Source organism: Andrographis paniculata, unplaced genomic scaffold, assembly GCF_009805555.1.
Source record: "Andrographis paniculata isolate CXL003 unplaced genomic scaffold, ASM980555v1 Contig50END, whole genome shotgun sequence".
Classification (NCBI taxonomy): domain Eukaryota; kingdom Viridiplantae; phylum Streptophyta; class Magnoliopsida; order Lamiales; family Acanthaceae; genus Andrographis; species Andrographis paniculata.
Window position 1 is genome coordinate 671,299 of NW_026137585.1, and position 22,215 is coordinate 693,513.

The 22,215-nt window shown below is 35.8% G+C and overlaps 5 protein-coding genes across 6 annotated transcripts; 4 read left to right on the top strand and 1 right to left on the bottom strand.

Moving 5' to 3' along the window:
- Positions 1-799: 799 nt before the first annotated feature.
- LOC127253437 (putative MO25-like protein At5g47540) lies at positions 800-4,908 on the top strand. Its single transcript, XM_051278046.1, has 11 exons — positions 800-1,215; positions 1,518-1,679; positions 1,803-1,921; positions 2,778-2,852; positions 3,019-3,112; positions 3,287-3,346; positions 3,565-3,633; positions 3,728-3,826; positions 4,054-4,098; positions 4,181-4,283; positions 4,594-4,908. The coding sequence occupies exons 1-11, from the start codon at positions 1,093-1,095 to the stop codon at positions 4,668-4,670; spliced, it is 1,026 nt and encodes a 341-aa protein (XP_051134003.1). The 5' UTR covers positions 800-1,092; the 3' UTR covers positions 4,671-4,908.
- Positions 4,909-6,097: 1,189 nt separating this feature from the next.
- On the top strand, positions 6,098-9,814 carry LOC127253438 (inositol monophosphatase-like). 2 transcript variants are annotated; one of them, XM_051278047.1, is made up of 12 exons: positions 6,098-6,276; positions 6,352-6,431; positions 6,508-6,558; positions 7,448-7,528; positions 7,616-7,719; positions 7,795-7,879; positions 8,097-8,151; positions 8,237-8,280; positions 8,406-8,474; positions 8,815-8,912; positions 8,995-9,051; positions 9,525-9,814. In XM_051278047.1, the coding sequence occupies exons 1-12, from the start codon at positions 6,264-6,266 to the stop codon at positions 9,616-9,618; spliced, it is 831 nt and encodes a 276-aa protein (XP_051134004.1). In that variant the 5' UTR covers positions 6,098-6,263; the 3' UTR covers positions 9,619-9,814. The 2 variants fall into 2 exon arrangements, with proteins under 2 accessions (XP_051134004.1, XP_051134005.1); XM_051278048.1 differs by having other exon boundaries at positions 6,099-6,276; positions 6,376-6,431.
- Positions 9,815-10,035: 221 nt separating this feature from the next.
- LOC127253435 (uncharacterized) lies at positions 10,036-12,986 on the bottom strand. Its single transcript, XM_051278043.1, has 3 exons — positions 12,664-12,986; positions 11,283-11,774; positions 10,036-10,824 (listed from the first exon to the last, which is right to left on the bottom strand). Exons 1-3 carry the CDS (start codon positions 12,791-12,793, stop codon positions 10,220-10,222), a joined length of 1,227 nt encoding a protein of 408 aa, XP_051134000.1. The 5' UTR covers positions 12,794-12,986; the 3' UTR covers positions 10,036-10,219.
- Positions 12,987-15,789: 2,803 nt separating this feature from the next.
- On the top strand, positions 15,790-17,771 carry LOC127253333 (U-box domain-containing protein 4-like). The gene is made up of 2 exons (XM_051277882.1): positions 15,790-17,205; positions 17,500-17,771. Exons 1-2 carry the CDS (start codon positions 15,907-15,909, stop codon positions 17,560-17,562), a joined length of 1,362 nt encoding a protein of 453 aa, XP_051133839.1. The 5' UTR covers positions 15,790-15,906; the 3' UTR covers positions 17,563-17,771.
- A 2,163-nt stretch (positions 17,772-19,934) lies between these two features.
- Positions 19,935-20,847, top strand: LOC127253334 (ras-related protein RABA5a-like). Its single transcript, XM_051277883.1, has 2 exons — positions 19,935-20,280; positions 20,399-20,847. Exons 1-2 carry the CDS (start codon positions 19,935-19,937, stop codon positions 20,845-20,847), a joined length of 795 nt encoding a protein of 264 aa, XP_051133840.1.
- The last annotated feature ends 1,368 nt before the right edge of the window (positions 20,848-22,215 follow it).

The window sequence follows — 22,215 nt, forward strand, 5'->3', positions numbered from 1 at the left end:
GATGTTTGTAAGAACAAAACTTTTTATGAATAATAGAATTTTAGACAAAAGCTTTCAAATGAATATATCTTATAAATTTTCATATTTGAATTAAAATTGATAAATTTTAATTATATTATGATTACTATTGATTTTGTCTATTTTAACCATATCAACTACTCCCCCGTCCCAGAAGAAATGTCTTGTTGGGAGTTGTCACGAGAATTAAGGAATAATAGTATTTAATTGAAAGTGTGTATAAAGTAGGATGTAAAAGACAATTGTTTCGGGACGGACAAAAATGGAAAAACAAGACTAACTCTTTTGGGACGGATGAAGTATTTTAAATTCAAAATAATTTTTTTTTAAAAAAAATATAAGAAGAAAAAATAATTTTAGACTTAAACATAAATGTACAAGGTACATATCGTATACGTTCTGTTTTAATCGGTGGACCAAAATTAATTGAAACTATTTATAATAATACCAAAATTGATTGAAATTATTTACAGTGAGATTAAAATTGATGAGTTTTTTTATATTGAAACCAAAATTGATAAATTTTTGTTATATTGCGACAAAAATTAATTTTTTTCCTAAAAAAAATTTAAAAAAAGTGTTAATTGTTATTTTGATAAGTACTCTATATGACTATATAATTTAAATAGGGAAAATTAAGGAACTTCAATAAAAAAAATCCATCCTGAATCTCATATACTCAGTTCAATCTACACCGTTAATTCATAAACGGACGGTATCGATCTAAAGGTGTCGAAGTCTGCACAAATTATAGTTAGGGCATAAACGATTGTTTACAGCCACATACATCATATAAACGCACGTAAACAGTCTCTCTTAGATCACTAAGTTGCGTCGATTTGATCATGCACAACTGAAAACCCTAACCAAATGATCCCGCAACCTTCATTGAATCGCAGTCGAATTCTTCGCTGAAAATCTGTCTCGAAGAAATCCAAAAACTTGGAGGAAAAGGAGTTTCAAAACCCTACTGAATTCCAATTCAGTATTTTTTTTTCCCATTCCACAATCCGGAGCGATGTGTAATTGAAGGGGAAGCGACACTGAATTGGCCGTAGAAGAGAGGAATTGAGAATGAAGAGTCTCTTCAAATCGAAGCCCAAAACGCCAGCGGAGGTGGTTCGTCACACGCGCGATCTGCTCATTTTCGCGGACCGCGGTGGCGCCGAGGTTAAAGAAAGCAAGCGTGAAGAGAAGGTCTTGTTTTTTTGCGTGTTTGTTTGTTTTCTGTTAAAATTTCTTTGTTCATCTATCTGCATTGTGCTTTGGATCTGCTATTGATTGAAGAAATTCTGATGTTTTACACTCAAATAATCCGTTAGGGCTTATTTTAGGCGTTGATTTGAATTTCATTGATCAATATAGATGTGTAATTGACAAACAATTTGCCTGATGATTCTATTGCTATTGATGTGTTAATTTGAACAGTTGGAGGTTGTATATTTGATCTATTCAGGAATTTATGTTGTCTTGTTTACTGTTATTTTTTTCTGTATTAGATGGTTGAGCTGAGCAAACATATTCGGGAGTTGAAACACATTCTTTATGGGGACAGTGAATCCGAGCCTGTATCGGATGCTTGCACGCAATTGACTCAGGAGATCTTTAAGGAAAACACTTTTCGACTGCTCATTATATGCCTTCCAAAGTTGAACTTGGAGGTACTTTAGAAAGCTTTCAATTTTGATGTTTTAAATGGCATGGCTCTGTTTTTTATATGGAATGTTAGGAATGGAGATAAATGTTTTTTGGATTGGATATTATCATAGCACAACCTTTTGTAGGCCCGTAAAGATGCCACACAGGTTGTTGCGAATCTGCAGCGGCAACAAGTTCAATCGAAGCTGATTGCTTCTGATTACTTGGAGAAAAACTTGGATCTCATGGATATCTTAATAACAGGGTAACATTACATTGTATTTTTAATTGGATGACTGATTGTTGAATGAAATTGTTAAAAGAGTTTTGGGTTTCTGTTTTCGTCTTTATTTATTTTTGGAAATTTGGTGGATAAATGAGAAACAGATTGATGTGAAATAAATGCTTTTCAATTTCTTCCTTATTTCGACAAAACTTTTGAAACACAAGCAGTTTTTTTTAGATATGGGATGTTATTGTTTAATTTGCTATTTTCGATTCATTTTCTGTTCCATGCTAATTGGTCAGTTGACACACCATAAAGTAACACCTGTTGAAACACGCCGTAACCAGACATCTCAATTTTTTACTGCCAAAAATTTCTTTACTTCATTTAGAAACATTAAGAATCTCACTGATTTTGTATACCGGTTTATAACTCAAGGCTGCATCCTTTTTCTCCTCAAACTGCAGTGCAATATGTTGATATCTGTCGGAGATTATACATTACATGTCCTTGTCTGAATGTTTTCCTGGTGATTGAATGTCTACATGATTGTAACATTTGTAATAACCTGTGGACGATTTGGTTTTGAGATGTGTTCTGCATGTTTGGGCATGGCAAGAGATATAGAAATTTGGTTCTTGATTTCTCAAAAGTGTGTTTGCTTTTAGTGGTCTACCAGATGATTTTTGTGCTTATGTTTTTAACATGGGCATTGGTGTGCTAAAATTGCTCTAGAATGAAGATATTAACCTATATGATTCTTAGCCATGGATTTGCTGTTTAGAGTTTGCATTCAGCCTAATGTTTGCCCTGCAGAAGACCTTGTACAGAGTGTTGCAATGCACCCTTCTTTTTAATTATATCATCATACTGACACTATTTGTTTACCCATCAGTTATGAAAATACTGACCTGGCATTACATTACGGTGCAATGTCAAGGGAATGCATACGCCACCAATGTGTTGCGAGGTTAGTTGATTATTTCTTTATTTGCTCACTTATGATTATTTTTGGTATTGTGAATGCCAGAAGATATTGTGATAGAAAATAATTCCGTGACTGTTTGAGGCTAATTCCACAATCAAGGGTGACGACAGTTTCAAAAACAAAATACTGACTTTAATTCGGTGACCAGGTACGTCTTGGAATCACAGCATATGAAGAAATTTTTTGACTATATGCAGCTCCAGCACTTCGACATTGCTGCCGATGCTGCTGCCACATTCAAGGTAATGCATTACAACCCAATTAGTCGTTTGTTTTTTTGCCAATCAAATGTCTACCAGAACATAAAACTCCACCGCCCTCTTTCTGTCTCCAGGATGATTAAATCCTCGACATTTTGGTGATTTTATTGTTCCATTTTCATGGCATAGCTCTGATGTGTATATCTCTTGTTACAGGAATTATTGACTCGGCACAAGTCAACAGTTGCTGAATTTCTCTCTAAAAATTATGATTGGGTTGGTACTTTTTGTTTGGATGCTGAAATTCTTGCTTTCTTAGTATTTTTCCATTTAAGTTCTTTAAGCATTTTCCTTTTGCAGCAATCACACTGATATATTTCCCCTTTTTTCGTTTGCATGATCATTTCTTTATTTAAGGATTTCTCTGTAGTTCTAATCCCTTAATTATTCACACTTCCCACTAAAGATAAATACTGATAGTTTTTTCTCGATAGTTCTTCCCTGCGTATAACTCAAAGTTGCTGGAATCTCAGAATTACCTCACCCGGAGACAAGCTGTGAAGGTAGTGTCCATCAGTTCGTGTTCTTAAAATTTTTGTGGCGTTAGATACCATCATTCTAATCCTTTGTCTTGATAATGTAATGTGTGCCCATCAGATGCTCGGGGATATCTTACTTGATCGGTCGAATTCGTCTGTGATGATGCGGTATGTTAGCTCAAGAGACAATCTGAGGATCCTCATGAATCTTCTACGGGTGCGTTGCTTTAATTATACTTTTATAATGGGCAATAATAACCGAAAATCACTAGAGATTCGAGTAGGGTTTATTGCAGCAGCACGACCTCATCGAACACGCTAATTAGTTATCTTGATTATGATCCCGTACACGGCCCCTTTATTATAAGTTTTCTATCAAGGTTTAGATGTGTGAAAAATACCAGTCAGTTTTGAAATGATAAAATCTTTCTTTTCTTCTGCCAGGAGTCGAGCAAGAGCATTCAGTTTGAAGCGTTCCATGTTTTCAAGGTACAAAGTTCTACAACAAAATTTGTTTTTTCTTTTTTCTCGACTTTTAGGATGCTGCCTACTCATCATCACCACTGTGCAGTTATTCGTAGCCAATCAGAACAAGCCTCCGGACATTGTTAGCATCCTCATCACAAATAAAAGCAAGCTTCTCCGCCTCTTTGCTGATTTTAAAAGCGATAGAGGTGATGAATAAAGAAATACACATTTTTGATTTATTTTTTTCGCAAAATTGCTTATAATTCATTGGAAAAGTTGCATCATATCCATGATTTAGAAACCTTACTAGGCTCTTGTGTATTTTAGAAATATTGAACAAAATTCTCTAAATAATGTGCTAGGCTCCCTCATTTTTCAACAATATTGCACAAAATTATCTAAAAATAAATTATGTGCAATTTGAAGAATGGTGCAGATTTTCCAAATGATTTATTTATTTATTATTATTACTTTGAACATTATTTGGTTACCAACGTTGGTTTCTTTCGTTATCAGAGGACGAACAATTTGAAGCCGACAAAGCACAGGTTGTCCGAGAAATTACGGCACTGGAGCCGGGGGAACAGGCGTGATCGAATGGAGGTCGTACTATGATTATCAGCTGCTTTCGGTGTGTTGTATGTGTAAAGTTTTTCCTTCCACACATTGCACATATGGATTGCTAATTAATAGGTTCTTATTTAGGTTTATTTTTTGGCTTCTAGTTTTTGGAAAAATCTCATTTTAATATGCAGATGATGGTTTTGATTCCTCAGCTTTTGGAAATTTTCGTTATTAGATTTTAATGCAGATATGGTTACTTTTATTTTATTTATAATTGTAGCCGTGAAAGTGGAAGTTTTAGAAAATTTTGAGTATTTGATAGTAGTATATTTTGTTATTTGAAAAATGTGATTTTTTTTTTTTTTTTATTTTTATTTTTTTTTAAATATTGCTATTAATAAATACTGTTTAAAATTTTTAACAGTCATTTTATGCAAATAGAAATTATAGATTGTAGTTGGTTTGTATTTTATAGTTAAAAAATATCTGATAATTATATGGTATTTTATGAGATAAAAATATATATACTTTTTTAAATAGGAAAATTGTATTGGAAAGAAATTGAAAAAAATTCAAAGAAAAATAGAGCATGAAGTGTTCAATTTTTTTATTTTTTTTTAATTTTTATTTTTATTTTATAATGTAAATTGCATGCATTTATTTAGGGCAGTTATTAAACCTATAATAATAAATACTTTAATAAAATAAAATTATATAATATATTTATATTTTATGTAAAAATGGAAGATATTTTAATAAAAAAAATATATAAGAATAATATTATTCTAATTTAAAAAGTACACATTTGAGTGATAGAAATAGATAAAAATAATAAAAGATTATATATAAGTAAAAAGGATAGAGTATTAAATATAATAAATAAAAAACAATAAATGTATGTATATATATTTGGAATTAACATAAAAAAAATAAAATAAAAATTAAACTATATGTGTTGTTAATCAGTATTAACGAAGACAACAAACAATACACCATATATATATATATATATATATAAGACAAATGCATCACTTTATTTATACACTATTTATTTTTTAAAAAAAAATTGTCAAATCAATTACATTTTTTTTTTTTATAAAATAACATGTCAAATATTATTTATTTATTTATTTTTTAAAATTTTAAAAAACCTTCAGAAATTTATATCTAAACCAGTGATTGAATGTTTTATATATACGGATTAAAATAGTCAACATAATGCTATTTTTTTTTAAGTTACCACCATAACCCATTCGTTTCCAATGATATTATTCATGTCATTTTTATTTAAAAAATGATAATTACATAATATTAATATCAAAACAAATATTACGTAAATAAAAAATTAACTGTATAATAAATTGTTGCTTATTCGACCGTTGGCAGTTCTCGAACGACGTCGTTCCTTACGCACAAATGTATCATGACAAATATTAATAATGATAAAGAATGGCGTAATGGAATCAGCATCTTTTTGGACGTTCAGTTCATGTGCTCAGAGGAAGGAAAGTGATTCGATTCATCATCAATCAAGAAATTGCAATTTACAGCGAGTGTTTATTCTAATCAATCTGATAATCTGATTTCCAATCTGATAACCCGATTTCGATCTGCTCCAGCGGATGGCGCAACCAGGCAAGATTTTAATTGTCTTCATTTTTCACTTTTCCCTTCTTTTAAACCCGTTCGCTCACAAACTCGCACTCACAGTTGATCGGAATCGTGGATTTGCAGGTTCAGTGGAAGATTTCTTGGCGAAGGCTTTGGATGCGGCTAAGAGTGCTGGGGAGGTATCATTTTTTTCGAAATTCCACAATCTGCCAAGATTTCATTTTAAAATTGTAAAACGAGCTCTTTGGTTGCCAGATTATCCGTTCTGGATTCTATGAGTCAAAAGTTGTTCACCACAAGGGCGAGGTATACTGTAGGTTTAATTGTGATTTTTATTGTTTTTAGATTGTTGTATCCAATATACGCATATACATGATTCTTTATATATATAGGTTGATATGAAGGATAAAAACTGGATATCTTGTTGATAACAATACTATAGCCTCTTCTTTGTAGTTGAATTCCACTAATTGAATTCTGATGTCATTGTGGTTAATAGAGAGATGTTTAGACTTCAAGAGTATTTATCAGTTGTAGGATCTTATGTTTTACATGATATTTTGTACAAGAAAGTGTTGAAAAAAAAACCCAAACAAACTAAGTTCTACATCGGAAAAATAAAGAAAAATATTATTGGTTATAAGATAGCTAGCTCCACATAGTATGATGCCTCTTGGGGAAATTCAAAAGCAAATCTGTACGGGTTTAGCTCGGACAATATCATACCAATATAGAGTTATCTCGGTCACAACAAACTGGTATTAGACTCAAAAGATTTGTTGGAAATAAAGAAAATAGCATGAGGTTTTTTAGGAAATTCCAAAAGCAAATTCTTGCGGACTTTACTCAAAACAGACAATATTATACTAAGTGTGAAGTTAAGCCTATTCTAACAAATATAAATTTGATTAATTTTTAGCATCCTTCAGACTATGGGAATGACAGAGTCTGTATGCTATAATATTCAAGATAGATAATTTCTACTGTATTCCTGTACCAATATACGATATCCTTTTCATGTGATGTGCTGTAATCTTACACTAGATATGGCATTATTAGATGGCACTGAAGTTGTAAGGCCAATGTCTTGGTAATTGATTGTTTTTGTGACTAGTGAGTAATCACATTTGTTCGAAATCATGCCAAAGATTTACAGAATAGGAGATGAACCCTTGCACTGTGTCTATTTTTGCAGGTGGATTTGGTGACGGAGACTGACAAGAAATGCGAGCAACTGATATTTGATTTTCTAAAACAACAATATCCTAACCATAAGGTTTGTTCAGTTTTTATTTACTTTGTAGGATCAAGATGGTATTGGATACTTGGTACTGCATCTTATACTGGCCTTTGTTCATTTTAGTTCATTGGCGAAGAAACGAGTGCTGCTTGTGGCACTGAAGAATTGACTGATGACCCTACTTGGATTGTTGATCCTGTAGATGGCACAACTAATTTTGTGCACGGGCAAGTGACTTATTTCAAGTTCATTTACATTCTGATTCTTGTTTCATCTCAGATTTCTCAAAATTTTGAATGCAGATTTCCATTTGTTTGCGTGTCAATTGGACTCACAATTGGAAAAATCCCTACAGTTGGTGTTGTATACAATCCGATTATGAATGAGGCAAGATTCCACGTAACTTCTTCTAAGATTTAAGTGGTCTACGATTTAGATACCTGGCTTGTGTACTTTCTACATTTCTGCATACTACAAAATAATGTCAGATGACAAATTTTACAGATTGGAGAAAAAATGTTACTAGCCAAAGTAAAAGCTTCAGTATTTTATCAAAAACATTTTGCCTTCGATATTTTGACTAAACCTTGGTTTCAACATGTAGCTTTTTACCGCAGTTAGGGGCAAAGGGGCTTTTCTCAATGGAGAACCCATCAAAGGTTCGTTATTTCTTCATCCAGAGATTGCATTTCTTATTCAGATTGCAGTTTATGTGATCCATACAGCTAAATTGTTTATGTGCAGTGTCTTCTCAAAATGAGCTAGTGAAGTCCTTACTTGTCACTGAGGTACTAACCGAAAGTCAGTTTATTTTATGCCGTAGAAAGTTAGAGAGATTTCAAAATTTACCTTTTTAATTATCATGCCAATGCCGAACATGTTTCCTAAATTTCATTTTTCTCTGAATAAAAAGGTGGGTACAAAGCGCGACACAGCTACAGTTGATGCTGCTACAAATAGGATCAATTCCTTACTTTTCCAGGTAAATATGATTTCACCATTGCCTTCGAATTGTTGTTAAATGACCATCTCATTTAAAAATTTAAGTTTACAAGGGATAAATATAATATCACCATCGCCTTTATATATTATGAAGTTAACCAACATGCCCTCACTTTATGCTACATACGGATCTTGCATTTGAACGATGACGAATGAAGGATGGTACATTCTGGCTCCGATATTATATTAAATGACAATTTAACCAAAAAGTTCAAACTTAAAGCACTATGCTCAATTTATTTATTTGATATGAATTCAACCAACAACTCTTTACAAAGCAAAATCGTTTAGAACGTGTAGTTTGTATTTTACATGGTCAGGTCCAAGCCATTCGGTCGTGCGGCTCCACTGCATTAGATTTGTGTGGAATTGCTTGTGGAAGGCTTGATCTTTTCTATCAACATGGATTTGGGCCCTGGTATATATGATTTCATTACAATATGTGACTCCCCACAATGATGCATCATAATATTCACTAAAATCATGAAACATTCGTGCAGGGATGTGGCGGCTGGTTTTGTTATTGTCACTGAAGCCGGAGGACTTGTATATGATCCGTAAGCAATGCCTCTCCACCTCTGCTTTATGTCTTAGAAATTTACATTAGGGTTTTATTTTCTTTAAAAATCACGAGCATATATGTTGTGTTGTGAAGCACTAAGCTGGAGGTTGAAAGAGTACTAGACATCCAGCTCCTCGGACACCGTTCGACCTCTACGGTGAGGTCGTTGGGGTGTTTAAGAGGGGCAAGTAGGCCCCCTTTTGGGGGTTCGGGGTGTGTACCTGAAAAAACTTTTGGACCATCGATGGTCGTGTGCTAAAGTTTTGTCTTTCGACATCTAATATGTATTCTTTTTCAAATTTACATTAAAAATATTAGTGAAATATTTGGTTCGGTCACCTCCAAGTAGATCAATTAGATCGAATTGGGTCACCAAATCATTGCCTTTATTGTGCTTTTTTATCTTGATTTTTCACAATTTCACAAGAATAATACAATATATGTGTGTGTTTGTTTGTGATTCGACAGGACGGGGAAGGATGCCGACATAACAATTCCACAAATTGCGGCTTCGAATCCTCACCTAAAGGATGTTTTTGTTAAGGCATTGCAATGGAAATAGTTAAAAATAGCAGGAATCAGGTAAATTTCTGACCTGATTTCTATTAATTTGTTTAGCATTCTGAAAAATGCATCTTTCTCTGCCCTGCATTCGCTGATATTTGTAATGTTAGCATAAGCTGTTACAGAAATTTGGATTGAAAATGTCTGATGCTTATGAATTCTCTATTTGTTTCAATTAAAGATGCTTGCTCCAACAGATCATTCTTGCAATTTCATCTTCATTTGATTCTCTGCATTGTTCATCCACTTTATTCATTTGCTTCAACCTTTTCAATCTAAATGAGTCGTCGATAATCTCCTGATGCTGCAATGCAATGGTTTTATTAATTCTTGCTTATAACCACACCAAAGTACAATCTCAGTACTACCTCTACCTACCTTGTTGATAACTTTTATTTTTTATTAATTCTTGGAATGATTTCAAGCTTCGATTCTTCTTCATTCATTCTTGTCGGTGGAATAAAAGCCAAGTAGTAGTAGTAACAATACACAATCCAATCCAATCCAGGATTAAGATTAGGTGGATGGATGTGAAATCAGACTCACCCGAAAGGAAAGATAGCGGCTGCAGGTAAAAAAACAAAAACAACCCTTACAAACTAAAGAAGCAAAAGCAACCATGGCAACTGAGCTGCTGCAACTAATCCCAAAGCCCCACCAAGCTTAGCCATTGCGGAAGGTGCCGCAGCAGAGAGCTCCACCCGGACGTCGTCCACCACCGGACCACACAGCGAGCTCATGTCATCCGTCCTCGTGTTGTAATATACGCTGTAGAAGGCCACACGGGTCCTCTCCGCCTTGGCCGTGAAGTTGAGGTTCGCCGCCTGAAAGGTGGAGTTCGAATCCGGAGTGTAGTGCACGTTCTGCGCCTGGTCGCCGGCAAACGCCATGACTGCCAGCGGCTGCTTGCAGGCGTCCCCTGCGTGCCCCAGGGAGAAGCTCAGTCGGTAAGCCTTGTTTGCCTTTGTCGCCACCATCTGCGAGATGATCCCTTCCTTCCCCGACAGCAATTCGACGGCGCGCTTCCCTCCGGGGACTGAGAAGTGGTAGGAATCGATGTAGCGGACAGCCCGGTTGGACTCCACAGTCCACCCGGGCAGAGAGGATGTCTCCTCGTCCAGGTTGGTCGGGAGGAGCACCCCTAGAGACTCGTTTCTGAACATCCACGGGCCCTCTTCGAAATCTCCATTTACAACGGCATTGTCTGCAGAGTTGCTTGAATGAATTATTATTAATTGTGTTGGATGCTCAAAATGACTCACCTAAAAGCTCAAGAAATGAATCATTAATTTATTTATTTGCCCATCAAATATGCAAAACTTGCACATATATACATATATATATATATATGTATGTTTATGCAGAAATGAGGACACGGCTCATCACTTATATCATCTAATATAGTGTCGGTGGTCTCAAAGTCATCACTTATATCATCTAATATACCATTACAGTTTTGGGTCTGGAGTTCGAATTCTGGCGTTGTCCACGGCCGGGCAAATTTAGTTTAGTAGTATTTACACCTTTGTGTGATTAACTCCCATTTGTAAATAAATAAACGGTGCTTATCCCTAAAAACTTAATTCAAAACTTTTTAGGTGAGTCTGATCATAATCATCTGAAAAATTGAATTGAATTGAATCTTCCTTATTATGTCCTTACCTTTGGGTTTGTCGGGGACGAAGAGCTTCTTGATGGCGATGTCGTCGATGATGGGCCCGCAGGTGGGGTCGTCCTCCATGCCGGGGTTCCGGAAGACGAGGCGGGCGTCGTGGTCGGCGGCGAGGAAGGCCCAGGCGTAGGTATCCCAGCCCTGGACGCTGTAGAGCGTCTGGAGGTCGATGGTCTGGGAGGCGGCGGGGGGCACGGAGACGTTGAGGGACTCGAGCTGGGCGCAGGTGCGGGCGGCGCTGAACGTGACGGAGTAGAGGCTGCCCTTCTCCACCTTCACCTCCTGGCTGATCTCGGCGTCGTTCCCCAGCCGCACCGCGTGCGATCCCTGCGGTACGATCAGGATCATCCCCCCCTGCTTCTCCCCTGATTGCACCACCTCCACTTCCCCTTTCGTCTTCCAGTTAGGAATGGCGGCCGGGCCCCCCTCCTCCGACCCCGATGGAGGGGGAGGGGTTTCAAAATCACCGTTGAGGAGCTCGCCTGCCACCCACATTTACATTACATTAATGGGTTACCCAATCAATGGCATCGTCATTTAATTGGCTGGTAATCATCAAATTCCAATTTCGAAGAAAAAAAAGAATAGAGATTTGGAGGATCTAATTTGTTGGACAGAAACAGGGGGAATTATTATTATTACTGTTACTATGAGGACCATACTGATACTGTCAGGTTGGTTCGGTCAGGTTGTGGAGGCATAGCATAATAATGGCCATCACCACCACCCGCCATCTTCTCACTCACTCACTCACTCACATGGCTGCAGTGCAGTGCAGTGCACGGGTGGGTGGGTGAGAAAAAAAGGGCAGTGGATTTTGGCGATCAACAAAAGTGTGAAGAAATCAAGAAACCGCGTTGAACCACAGTAACTCTCTGACCATTTGACTCTCAGAAAGCTCTGTTCTTGAACTCCATGATGCCTAAAAACAGTGTAGCTATATAAAACACCCACACACACAGCAATTCAATTAAGGGCCAGGCCAGGCCAGGACGCCCAGCCAGAAAAGGTTATAATTATAGATAAATAAATGATAATAGCCGTGCCTCCTTTGCAATTCCATCTTAAAAGATCCACACAATAGAAAAAGGTTGAAATTGGGAAATTCGTCGTGTCGACAGAATGATTGAAGGAGCGAATTAAAAGCTTGAGACAAAATGCACTTAGTATAATTTTAGAAAAAATACAAGGATGCTGCAAAAACCCAACCCAGCGAGAGAGGGAGGGGCATTGGCATTGGCATTGGCATTTGGCATACAAAAGAAAACTCCAGATCCACTGAGTAGAGTAGAGCGATAGAATAGGTAGTAAGTAGTAGTAGTAGTAGTGGTGGTAAGTGCAAGTAAGTGAGTGAGGGAACAGAAAAGATACCATCTTCAACATCCACATCAGCAGCAGCAGCAGCGGCTAAAAAGAAAGGGAAGAGAAGCACAAGGAAGAAGACCCATTGGCATTTAGTGGAGCTCCGAGTCCGAGTCCGAGTCCGACTCCGACCAGCCATCTCTTCTCTTCTATTCTCTAGTCTAGTGTCAACCACTCACTCACTACTCCCCCTTGTCGTTGTTGTCGTCGTTGTTTCGCTCAGGATGGAAAAACCCGAGCAGAGCAGAGAGGGAGGTGGCTAAATTGAAATATAAATACCTCTCTCTTGGAAGAGGAGGAGAAGAGGAAAAGGGAATGAGTGAGAAAACGATATAAAGAGAGAGAGAGAGAGGCAGACAGGGCAGGGTAAATTGTCGTACCCAAGATTCGAGGTATGTGTTGTGTAGCGCAACACTTTAATTATTAGTGATAAAAATAATAATAATAATAATAATAATGATGATGATGGATGGGAGGAATCGGCGCATTATACACACATACATATACATATACAATACTACTAGAATGAAGGGAGGGAAGTAGAGAGGGGTAAACAGTGGTTTTTTTTTAAAAAAAAAAAATCATGTTTTTATTATTTAGATTTTATATTTTTGAAAAAAAAAAAAAATTATTTTATTTTTTTATCACAGAACATTCAATCATACCTTATTTTAGATCAAAATTTTGTCAAAATCCATGGAAAGAAAGCGTACACCATTAGCACAGGGAGGGAATAGAGAATAAGGAATGACATCTACAGAGCCACTGGTAATATGCTAATATGGCTATGCTATGGTATTGATCAGCGCAGCGCCGCGCTCTCTCTCTCTCTCTGGAAATTAAAGGCTGAATTTTTGGACAAGTTGTTGGGTGCTTTTCTTTACAGGAAAAATGGATAGATAATAAAGAAAAAGCAGCATAATAATACATTACTATACAACACAACACACTGCATTCTTGCATGCCTCGATTCGATAAAGGCTGAGTGAGTGGGGGGGTCACTCTCTGTTTTTTTTCCTCTTTTTTTTTTTTTTTTAGTATGTAGGAGTATTAATTAATTAATTAATTATTGTTGTTGCCACTTGCCACTTGCCTGCCTGCCTCACTTCACTTCACTTGTCCCGCCACGGCATTCAAGTTCAACTAACTAAATCTACATGGTGTAAATGATTGATACAGAGATGGAGATGGAAGAAGAGGCAAAGTTGATTTTCCAGTGGAGTGGAGTGGAAAGGAAGTTTATAGTAATAGTAGAGGACATTATATTATTATTATTATTATATATGTGATTGTGCCATTGTTATGCATGTTTGTAATCTGCAGTGATCTTGCTGCTGCTAATAGGTATTTTATCATCACACAATACAATACATTACATTTGGAATGGAGGCCATATAGATTTTTGAAGGCATATAGTTTGTTAGACAACAAGTGATTTGTAAAGAATGAGGGACTGAGTGGCAGTGTTTATGGCTAATATCCGAATGTAGATGAGGTAGATGAACACAGCTCTTATGTAAATTCAACTTGTTCTTGTTTTGAGTCAAATCATGCATGGGTTTCTACTCTTTAAAAAATAAATCTCTTGCAACTAATCGGAGTTATCAATTTTGTATGTTTTATCTTTGAGCTTGTAAAGTGTGAGTATGCGTGCCTTGTTTGATGTTCCCCTCCTTGTTTGTCTAGTAAATAAAAAGATAACAATCTAATAATACAAAGTTAGCCTTCAGCCATTTATTCTATGCTGAGCTTAATTGGCAGGGTATTAGGTTCGGCTCGAAATTTACTCAGTGCGCATTTTCTGATAGCGGTTGGGATTCCCACGTCATTAAAAATAAATAAATAAATAAATAATCCCTTGAAGATGTCCATATGGAATGATGCCATGGATGTGTGGGTAGAACTAGCCCTGTTCACAAACAGCAGATTACAAACATCTGAATACCTATTAGCAGCAGATTACAAACATCTGTATTGTGTGTGTGTAATGAATGTAAAAATTTTGAATTTGAATAGTTGTACGATGTGATATAAACAGATGTTGATGTGATGTTTTGAATGTAAAATTAATTTCTAATATAATATAAAAAATAAAAAATAAATATTTAATTTGATATTTTTTAAGAAAAAAAATTAAAAAAATCGTAAAAATTTGGGTAAATCCTCCAAAAGAACACACCAGAAATATACTTATATATATGGCATGTGTGTGTGTTGGGGGTGGGTCGTTTCATGATGATGATCATCACCATTAGGTGGTACACACTGTTCACCGCACCTTTTCTTTTTTCTACTATTATTATTATTATTATTAATTAGGCATTGCACATTCGATGAAATGTGGATAAGAAATATGAATTAATGGTACGTACATATCTTGAGATTTAATAATAATACTAATAATAATAATAATAATAATAATAATAATACGTATCATCTGTGCGGATTTGTACGTGTACAATGAATCTACATTATAGTAGGATCATTAGTTGTCGATGAACATTGAATTTTGAACTTGGAGGTTCATATTATATAGTGTTCTTATCTTGTGTTTTTATTTTTTATTTTGGGGTTAGGTTTTATTCTTTTATTTCAAATACTTGTTTAAATGTGGAATATTTGATGTTTGTTAATTAATAAATTTTTTCATTAGCATAATTCTCCAAAAATATTATAAAAATTAAAATTTCTATAAATATTATAATAAATACAATATATACTTATTAAAAAAATTTAATAATTCAATAAAAATAATGTTTTCTATATTATTGACAGAATTCACGTACTTAGCATACTAAATATATTAATAAAAAGATTCAGCATTTTGATAATCATTTTTAAATGAAAAAAAAAATTAATCGAAACCATTATTGATTTTTCTCTCAACTAAATCTCGCACCTGGTGGGCCCACCGACAGTCATTTCATCGCTGCCGCATTTTGATTATCCGTTTGGGCCCACACATTTTTCACACGCATCAGCAGAGACTACACTCCACAGTTCACTTGTGTGAGCCCAAATTTGAATTCGCCAGCTGTCACTGCCGTACAACGCCTATAACTATGGGCCCCACCCCCGACTACAATTTACCAATAATTTTCTCCGTGTATATATATATAAACCTTCATCTTCATTCCTCCGCCGTGTCCTCCACCGCACCACCGCCTGCCGGCTGAGTAGTGACTAGTGAGTACTGTTCTCAATTTGCGTTCTATAAATTCACTTGATTTTGTTTCTGTCGAAAATCCGATCATGGTTTCAACGGCGGATTTGCGCTCTCGTTGCGGCGGCGGTGGCTTTGAGGATCGATTTCCGCGGTGGTGCTACTACTACACTCCACCGCCGTCGTCGGCGAGCGTTTGCCGGTCATTCGGCGGTCGGTCCATGCGAACTTTTCGGTCTAACATGTTTCAAGCCGAGCGGAAGTACTGTGAGGTTCCAGAGAATTCGATTCCGGAGGAGGTAAATGTCGCCGGCGGTGAGGTAGCGGATGGAGTGGTGAGTAATGCGAAATGCGTGTCGGATTCGGAGATTGGTGATGCGGTGGACATATCAGGTCCGGTTAGCGATTTCTCGGCCTGTTCGAGTGACATTTCCGGGGAGCTTCAGCGTCTGTCGGCTCTACCTGATCCAGGATCGAGTCCTGGAGCGAGTTCCATGTCGGAGACGGAATCGAGTTCAGGAGTTTTGCAGATAGAAAGGTTCTCGACGGAAATTATCGAGAGCATGTCGCCGGAAAACCTTCAGTCTACCGTTAAACTCTGCGTGGACGCCTTGTGTTCGTCGTCAATTGCACTGAAACGTTCCGCCGCGGCAAAGCTAAGGTTTCTGGCGAAAAATCGAACGGATAATCGCGCCTTGATTGGTGAATCCGGAGCAGTACCAGCTCTGATTCCACTCCTTCGTTGCTCCGATCCGACGACGCAGGAACACTCCGTCACGGCGCTGCTTAATCTCTCCCTCCATGAAAGCAATAAGACCTTAATAATCGACGCCGGCGCTGTCAAATCCCTAATCTACGTCTTGAAAACAGGTACCGAGACATCCAAGCAAAACGCCGCCTGCGGTTTGCTGAGCTTAGCTTCGACCGACAAGAACAAACTCTCAATCGGTGCATCCGGCGCCATACCTCCGTTGGTTACATTACTGAAAAACGGATCAAATAGAAGCAAAAAGGACGCTCTCACTACGCTTTACAAGTTGTGCTCCGTGAAAATCAACAAGGAGAGAGCAATAGCTGCAGGAGCCGTGAAACCGCTTTTGGTGCTCGCCGCGGAAACTGACACAGGTCTGCCAGAGAAGGCTATGGTGGTTTTGAGTAGCCTGTCGTGGATTGAGATGGGAAAGGAGGCTGTAGTGGAGGCGAATGGAATCGCTGTGTTGGTGGAGGCTATTCAGAGTGTCAGCGACAAAGTGAAGGGATTTGCAGCGCTGACTCTGCAACAGTTGTGTGAGGAAAGCGTTGCCAACAGGGAGTTGGTTGTGAAGGAAGGGGGTATTCCGCCATTGATGTTGCTGTCACAATCTGGTACAGGGAAAGCAAAGCAAAAGGTCAGTTTCAGTTTTAGTTTCATGGCATGATTTTCTTTTATTATTTTTGTGATTAGTTATCATCCATCCTGATTCAAGTCTGTTCATCATCATTCATCTTTGCTTCAACTGAAGGTTTCTCCGAGCAATTTTTCCTTGCAATTGATCACTATATTGTTCATTGTGATTATTATGGTCTTGTACATATCTTTGCGTGTGATAACATCCTCCTTCTCAATTGTGAATTAAAAAACTGAAAGTGACCTTCACACAACTGTGAATTAAAGTGATTGCCTTTTCGTTTACTTTGGGCAGGCTTCAATACTTCTCGAATACTTAACAGAATCAACAATGGGAGCATCTTCTTCAACTTCTTAGGCAATTGTTTTGAATGGTTTGCATCATCCTTCCCTTTTGAGAACTCTTCCAATTGGCTGTTCATATATATAGAGAGAGAGCAAATATCCAATGAATGCGTATCTGTATAGAGTGGATAGTTATTAATTAATTTCAACATTTTTGGCACCTATCATTGGTAATGTCCATATTTTGAACTTATATAAAATCCATTTCCCGTTTTGTTGACAGCTTCCTATTATCTATCTTGGCCTTTACAAAAATAATAATAATGATTATAATCAATAAAATAAAAAATGTGTGGTGTTGTCTCCTATAATGTCAATGTTGCGGTAAATTATAAAATTAGATACAATAACTTGAGAAGACATAACACACATGAATCACACATGCGTTTTTTAATATTTTTACTTGAGGTCTTTGAAATCCAACTCCTTAGCTGGCCAAGTTGCTCGGAAATGAAAGGTTTCACCTGAGGCTGAGTAGGTAAGAATTAGACATTTCGATCATTTGACCTGCACGCCTGTTTGTTGACATCTTAAATAAATAGCTAATATGTATGAGTATATGTTATTATATGAATTTAATAATACTTTTTGTTAGACTATGCTATTTTGGAATTCTCTTCTTGCTAGTATTATCACATTATGCTTTTGGGATCCATCCCAAAAATTGGGTCCAAGTGGCCCATCCTTTTCAAAATTCAATCTTGTATTCATGTCATCTCCCAGGCCCCACATGAAAATTCAGCCAGCCCATTTACATAGGTCTATAATTTTATTTTATTATTTTATCTTTTTATTATGATTCAATTGAAGATTTATCAATCTTTTTATAACATATTCGAATAGATAGATGACTACCAAGATGATGTGTTATTGATGCATTCAAGAGTGAATGTGCTAGTGCAACTGAACCTTGAATGAAAGGTTCTCTCATGTGTGTTCTATACCCTGATCAAGAATCCATCAATTTTATTATTCGTCGTGGTGTAACCCTAATTTTTTCGATTTGATGACATGGGCTCGTCCATGGATAAAGGAGGAGCCATTTCTTCTTCCTAAATCTAATCTTGATTCTCTCCCTATTTCATGTTTCTCCATTAATGTCGATTTGATCCGTTGCTGATATATATGTGAAAAAACAAAAAGAAAGAAAGAAAAATCTGTGCGCACTTTGTGTTTGATTTGATCACAGGAGACAGTTCTGTGGGGTGAAAGGAAAAGGAGAAGGATTCCATTAGGTATGTTCTCTTCCATTTATGCAGTTGTCATTATCTTGAGAATTCTGTCTATTTTCTTCAAGGATGTGACCATTTAATTTTACTTTTTTGTTTATTTCTGCCCCTTCATTTCAATTTCTCCTCTGGGTTAACTATGAGATCCATTTTGATTGTTATTTAGGAGACAATGCTGATTAAGGAACTTGAAATTGATTGAGATATGGAAATCATTTTTGCATCTTACTGTGAGATTATATATATTTAGGATTACAAAATTCTTGATCAGTGTGAACTTTATGTTTTTTTAACTTTAAATTAATTGTATTTGTATAGGCAGATTTCCATCTAAATGTTGCTTACAAGCTCTATGCTGTTCTTGCTAAGGGCAAAAACTTGATTTTTAATTCCTTTGGCCCTAATTTAACACACACATCATATATATGTAATTTTGATTAATTATTGTTTGTCATTCTTAGTAGATTCAGTGTAAAAGTATCTTATATCTCATTCATTGTCACGTTGATGATGTCGTGTATTTTTATGTCATTCATTGATTGTGACTTTTCACGTATTTAGTACTTTTTGTAACGATGTGCTATAAAACCACTATAACAACAATGAATAAGATTAGCCATTTCTATATAAGGTCACCTAAAGAATTACAACGATTAAGAATACTGCTTACACATGGGTTGTTTGGTTTTAGTTTCAGTTTGGATTTTTTTTATGAGTTCTCGATTAAATATTATTTTGATGTTAATTTTTCCTTAGATAAAATAGTGTATTTTTATTGAAATTTTATGAGATGAATAATATATTTCCGACCTTACAGAAAGAAGATAATATAATATGTCACACACAACATTCATTCTTTCCAAGTAGAGCAGCTATGAACATTCTTAAGGCTCTTTTTTCGACTACCTAACACTCGTTAGTAAAATTCTTAGATTGAATTGTTTATAGATTCAAATTCTTGCTCGCGCCGGTGCAGGTCATAGCTGCAGCGCCGGATCAAAATCTGGATTAGAATCATCTGCAGCAAAGCTACTATTTCAGGAAACTTTTCGACTTTCCCTGCTTAGCTACCACCCGATATTCGTGCCTCATCTTTTTGCCTTAAAGCTATCGAAGTGGTCTTCTTTTTCGTGCTCGAAAATTATGAAGTTGTAAGATGGAGTCTGGTACAGCAGAGGAGGAGGGACCAGCTGAGGATTACCTATTCAAGATTGTTCTGCTCGGCGACTCGGCTGTTGGTAAGTCGAATTTGCTTGCTAGATTTGCTAGAAACGAGTTCTACCCGAACTCGAAATCCACCATTGGAGTCGAGTTCCAAACGCAGAAGATGAAGATCAGCGGGAAGGAGATCAAGGCTCAGATATGGGACACGGCCGGACAGGAAAGGTTCCGGGCTGTCACTTCTGCTTATTACAGGGGCGCTGTCGGCGCCCTTCTCGTCTACGACATTAGCCGGCGCGAAACCTTCGACGATATCCGGAGATGGCTCAATGAACTCCATAGTAAGCTACACACTATCTTGCATAACATTGCATCATAAAATTAACCGTAACGTTTAAATGTAAAATTGATTTAGATATTTGATTTGATGTAACACTATGTGTTTTTTTATTGTAACAGCTCACTCGGACATGAACGTTGTGACGGTGCTGGTGGGGAACAAGTCGGACTTGAAGGAGGCGCGTGAGGTGACGACGGCTGAAGGGAAGGCTCTGGCGGAGGCGCAGGGGATGTTCTTCATCGAGACGTCGGCGCTGGACTCGTCGAACGTGGGGGCGGCATTCCAGCTGGTGGTTAAGGAGATTTACAACATACTTAGCCGGAAAGTGATGCAATCAAAGTCGAAATCAGAGGAGCAACAGCAGCAGCAGCAGCAGGACATGAGTATGATGAAGAGAGATTTAAGTAGCTCCCATGGTAAGACTGTTATTTTAGAACCCGCCGGCGCCGCCGCTTCCGGCGGCGATCAAAACCAGAAAACAGCATCGTCGCCGACGTCATCTTCGGCGGCGGATGCACCTGATGCAGATGCAAATGGGCAGCAAAATGCGGCAGGTGGGTGTTGTTGATGCTATTTTGTTTTTTTGTTATTATTATTATTATTGCTATTACGGAGAAATGGAAATTTTTGTTCACGTTTTTTTTTTTTTTTCCATTTTATTATCCAGATTTTATATTCAGTTTTCTTTTCGTTTTGCTATTTAAAATTATCCTTATTTCTTTTTTTATTATTATTAAAAAATTATATTTTATCCTTTACATTTATTTTTTATGTGGAGAAAATAATTGTTACACAGTAGTGAGTTATATATTCCCTCATCTCATAAAAATGGATTTATTTATTTTATATTATTACTCCTAAAATTATATATCATTTTTTTTACTATAAAAAATAGTATAATATATATAATTCAATCAAAATTTTACATTAAAACCCGTGCCTTATATTACAATTTTTTAAAAAAATATTTAATAAAAATACTGAGATAAATATAAAAAATAGTAATAAAATAGTTATTATTTGTTAAAATAAATATAATAAAATTATTTATTATAAATAAATTATATATAAATTAAGCAAGACAATTTAAAAATTAAATATTATATAATTTTGACTAATGAAAAAAAGTAAATATATATGAGATGTGAATATTATGTAGCTTAGCAATAATATTTATGATCATTTTATACTATAGTTGAACTTTTGATCTTTACTATTTAGAATGAAATATTGTCTAATGAATATGTTTATTATGCAATATATTACATAGTTTAAAATGAATACTTTTAATGGGTATATTAATATTAAATATGAATTATTAACACCAAATAAGGTATTCTAGCAATAATACAATTGTCAATAAAATACATACTACAGGTAATTTTAACATATAAATTTTTTATGTACATGTAACATATGCTTTCAATTTTGTTAGTTAAAGTCGTCTTTCTATTTATATTATGTTGACAGGGTAAAATACATGATTCGTTTATGTTTATTCTTTTACTTTTTTATTGTATCACTATTTAAAATTATTTTTATCTATACATTTTTAGAAATTTTCATACTATTTATCAAAAATACTTTTTTCAAAAAAACAATATATATTATATTATACACTTATTTTGTCTTATATAACATCAAATTAAATATTCAAACATTTTTATTTTCAACTTTAAAATTCCGATACTTCTAAAAATTATATCTGTATAAAGCCCAATGTATTGTCTAGCAATGGACAATTTGGAATGAGTGTCACATGAATGGCCAATAACTATGGCTATGGTTGATGTAGACCAGATAAATTTAAACTAGTTTTCAACATATTGTCGAGTATTTGGATATATTTTAAATTTTTAATAAAAATTTTCAATATAATGCCAAAGCTGTTTTGTCAAAAATATATATATTAAATTACAATTATTTTAGTACACAA

Excerpts from the sequence above, each read along its gene's own strand:
- LOC127253437 (XM_051278046.1), top strand. The coding sequence starts at position 1,093 with ATGAAGAGTCTCTTCAAATCGAAGCCCAAAACGCCAGCGGAGGTGGTT. Across the intron at positions 1,216-1,517 it reads AAAGCAAGCGTGAAGAGAAG|ATGGTTGAGCTGAGCAAACA; the intron begins GTCTTGTTTTTT and ends TTTCTGTATTAG. Across the intron at positions 3,634-3,727 it reads CCCGGAGACAAGCTGTGAAG|ATGCTCGGGGATATCTTACT; the intron begins GTAGTGTCCATC and ends TGTGCCCATCAG.
- LOC127253438 (XM_051278047.1), top strand. Across the intron at positions 7,529-7,615 it reads AACAATATCCTAACCATAAG|TTCATTGGCGAAGAAACGAG; the intron begins GTTTGTTCAGTT and ends TGTTCATTTTAG. Across the intron at positions 7,880-8,096 it reads ACAATCCGATTATGAATGAG|CTTTTTACCGCAGTTAGGGG; the intron begins GCAAGATTCCAC and ends TTCAACATGTAG.
- LOC127253435 (XM_051278043.1), bottom strand. The coding sequence starts at position 12,793 with ATGGCTGGTCGGAGTCGGACTCGGACTCGGACTCGGAGCTCCACTAAA. Across the intron at positions 11,775-12,663 it reads TGATGTGGATGTTGAAGATG|GCGAGCTCCTCAACGGTGAT; the intron begins GTATCTTTTCTG and ends TGTGGGTGGCAG. Across the intron at positions 10,825-11,282 it reads CGTCCCCGACAAACCCAAAG|ACAATGCCGTTGTAAATGGA; the intron begins GTAAGGACATAA and ends GCAACTCTGCAG.
- LOC127253333 (XM_051277882.1), top strand. The coding sequence starts at position 15,907 with ATGGTTTCAACGGCGGATTTGCGCTCTCGTTGCGGCGGCGGTGGCTTT. Across the intron at positions 17,206-17,499 it reads CAGGGAAAGCAAAGCAAAAG|GCTTCAATACTTCTCGAATA; the intron begins GTCAGTTTCAGT and ends TACTTTGGGCAG.
- LOC127253334 (XM_051277883.1), top strand. The coding sequence starts at position 19,935 with ATGGAGTCTGGTACAGCAGAGGAGGAGGGACCAGCTGAGGATTACCTA. Across the intron at positions 20,281-20,398 it reads ATGGCTCAATGAACTCCATA|CTCACTCGGACATGAACGTT; the intron begins GTAAGCTACACA and ends TTATTGTAACAG.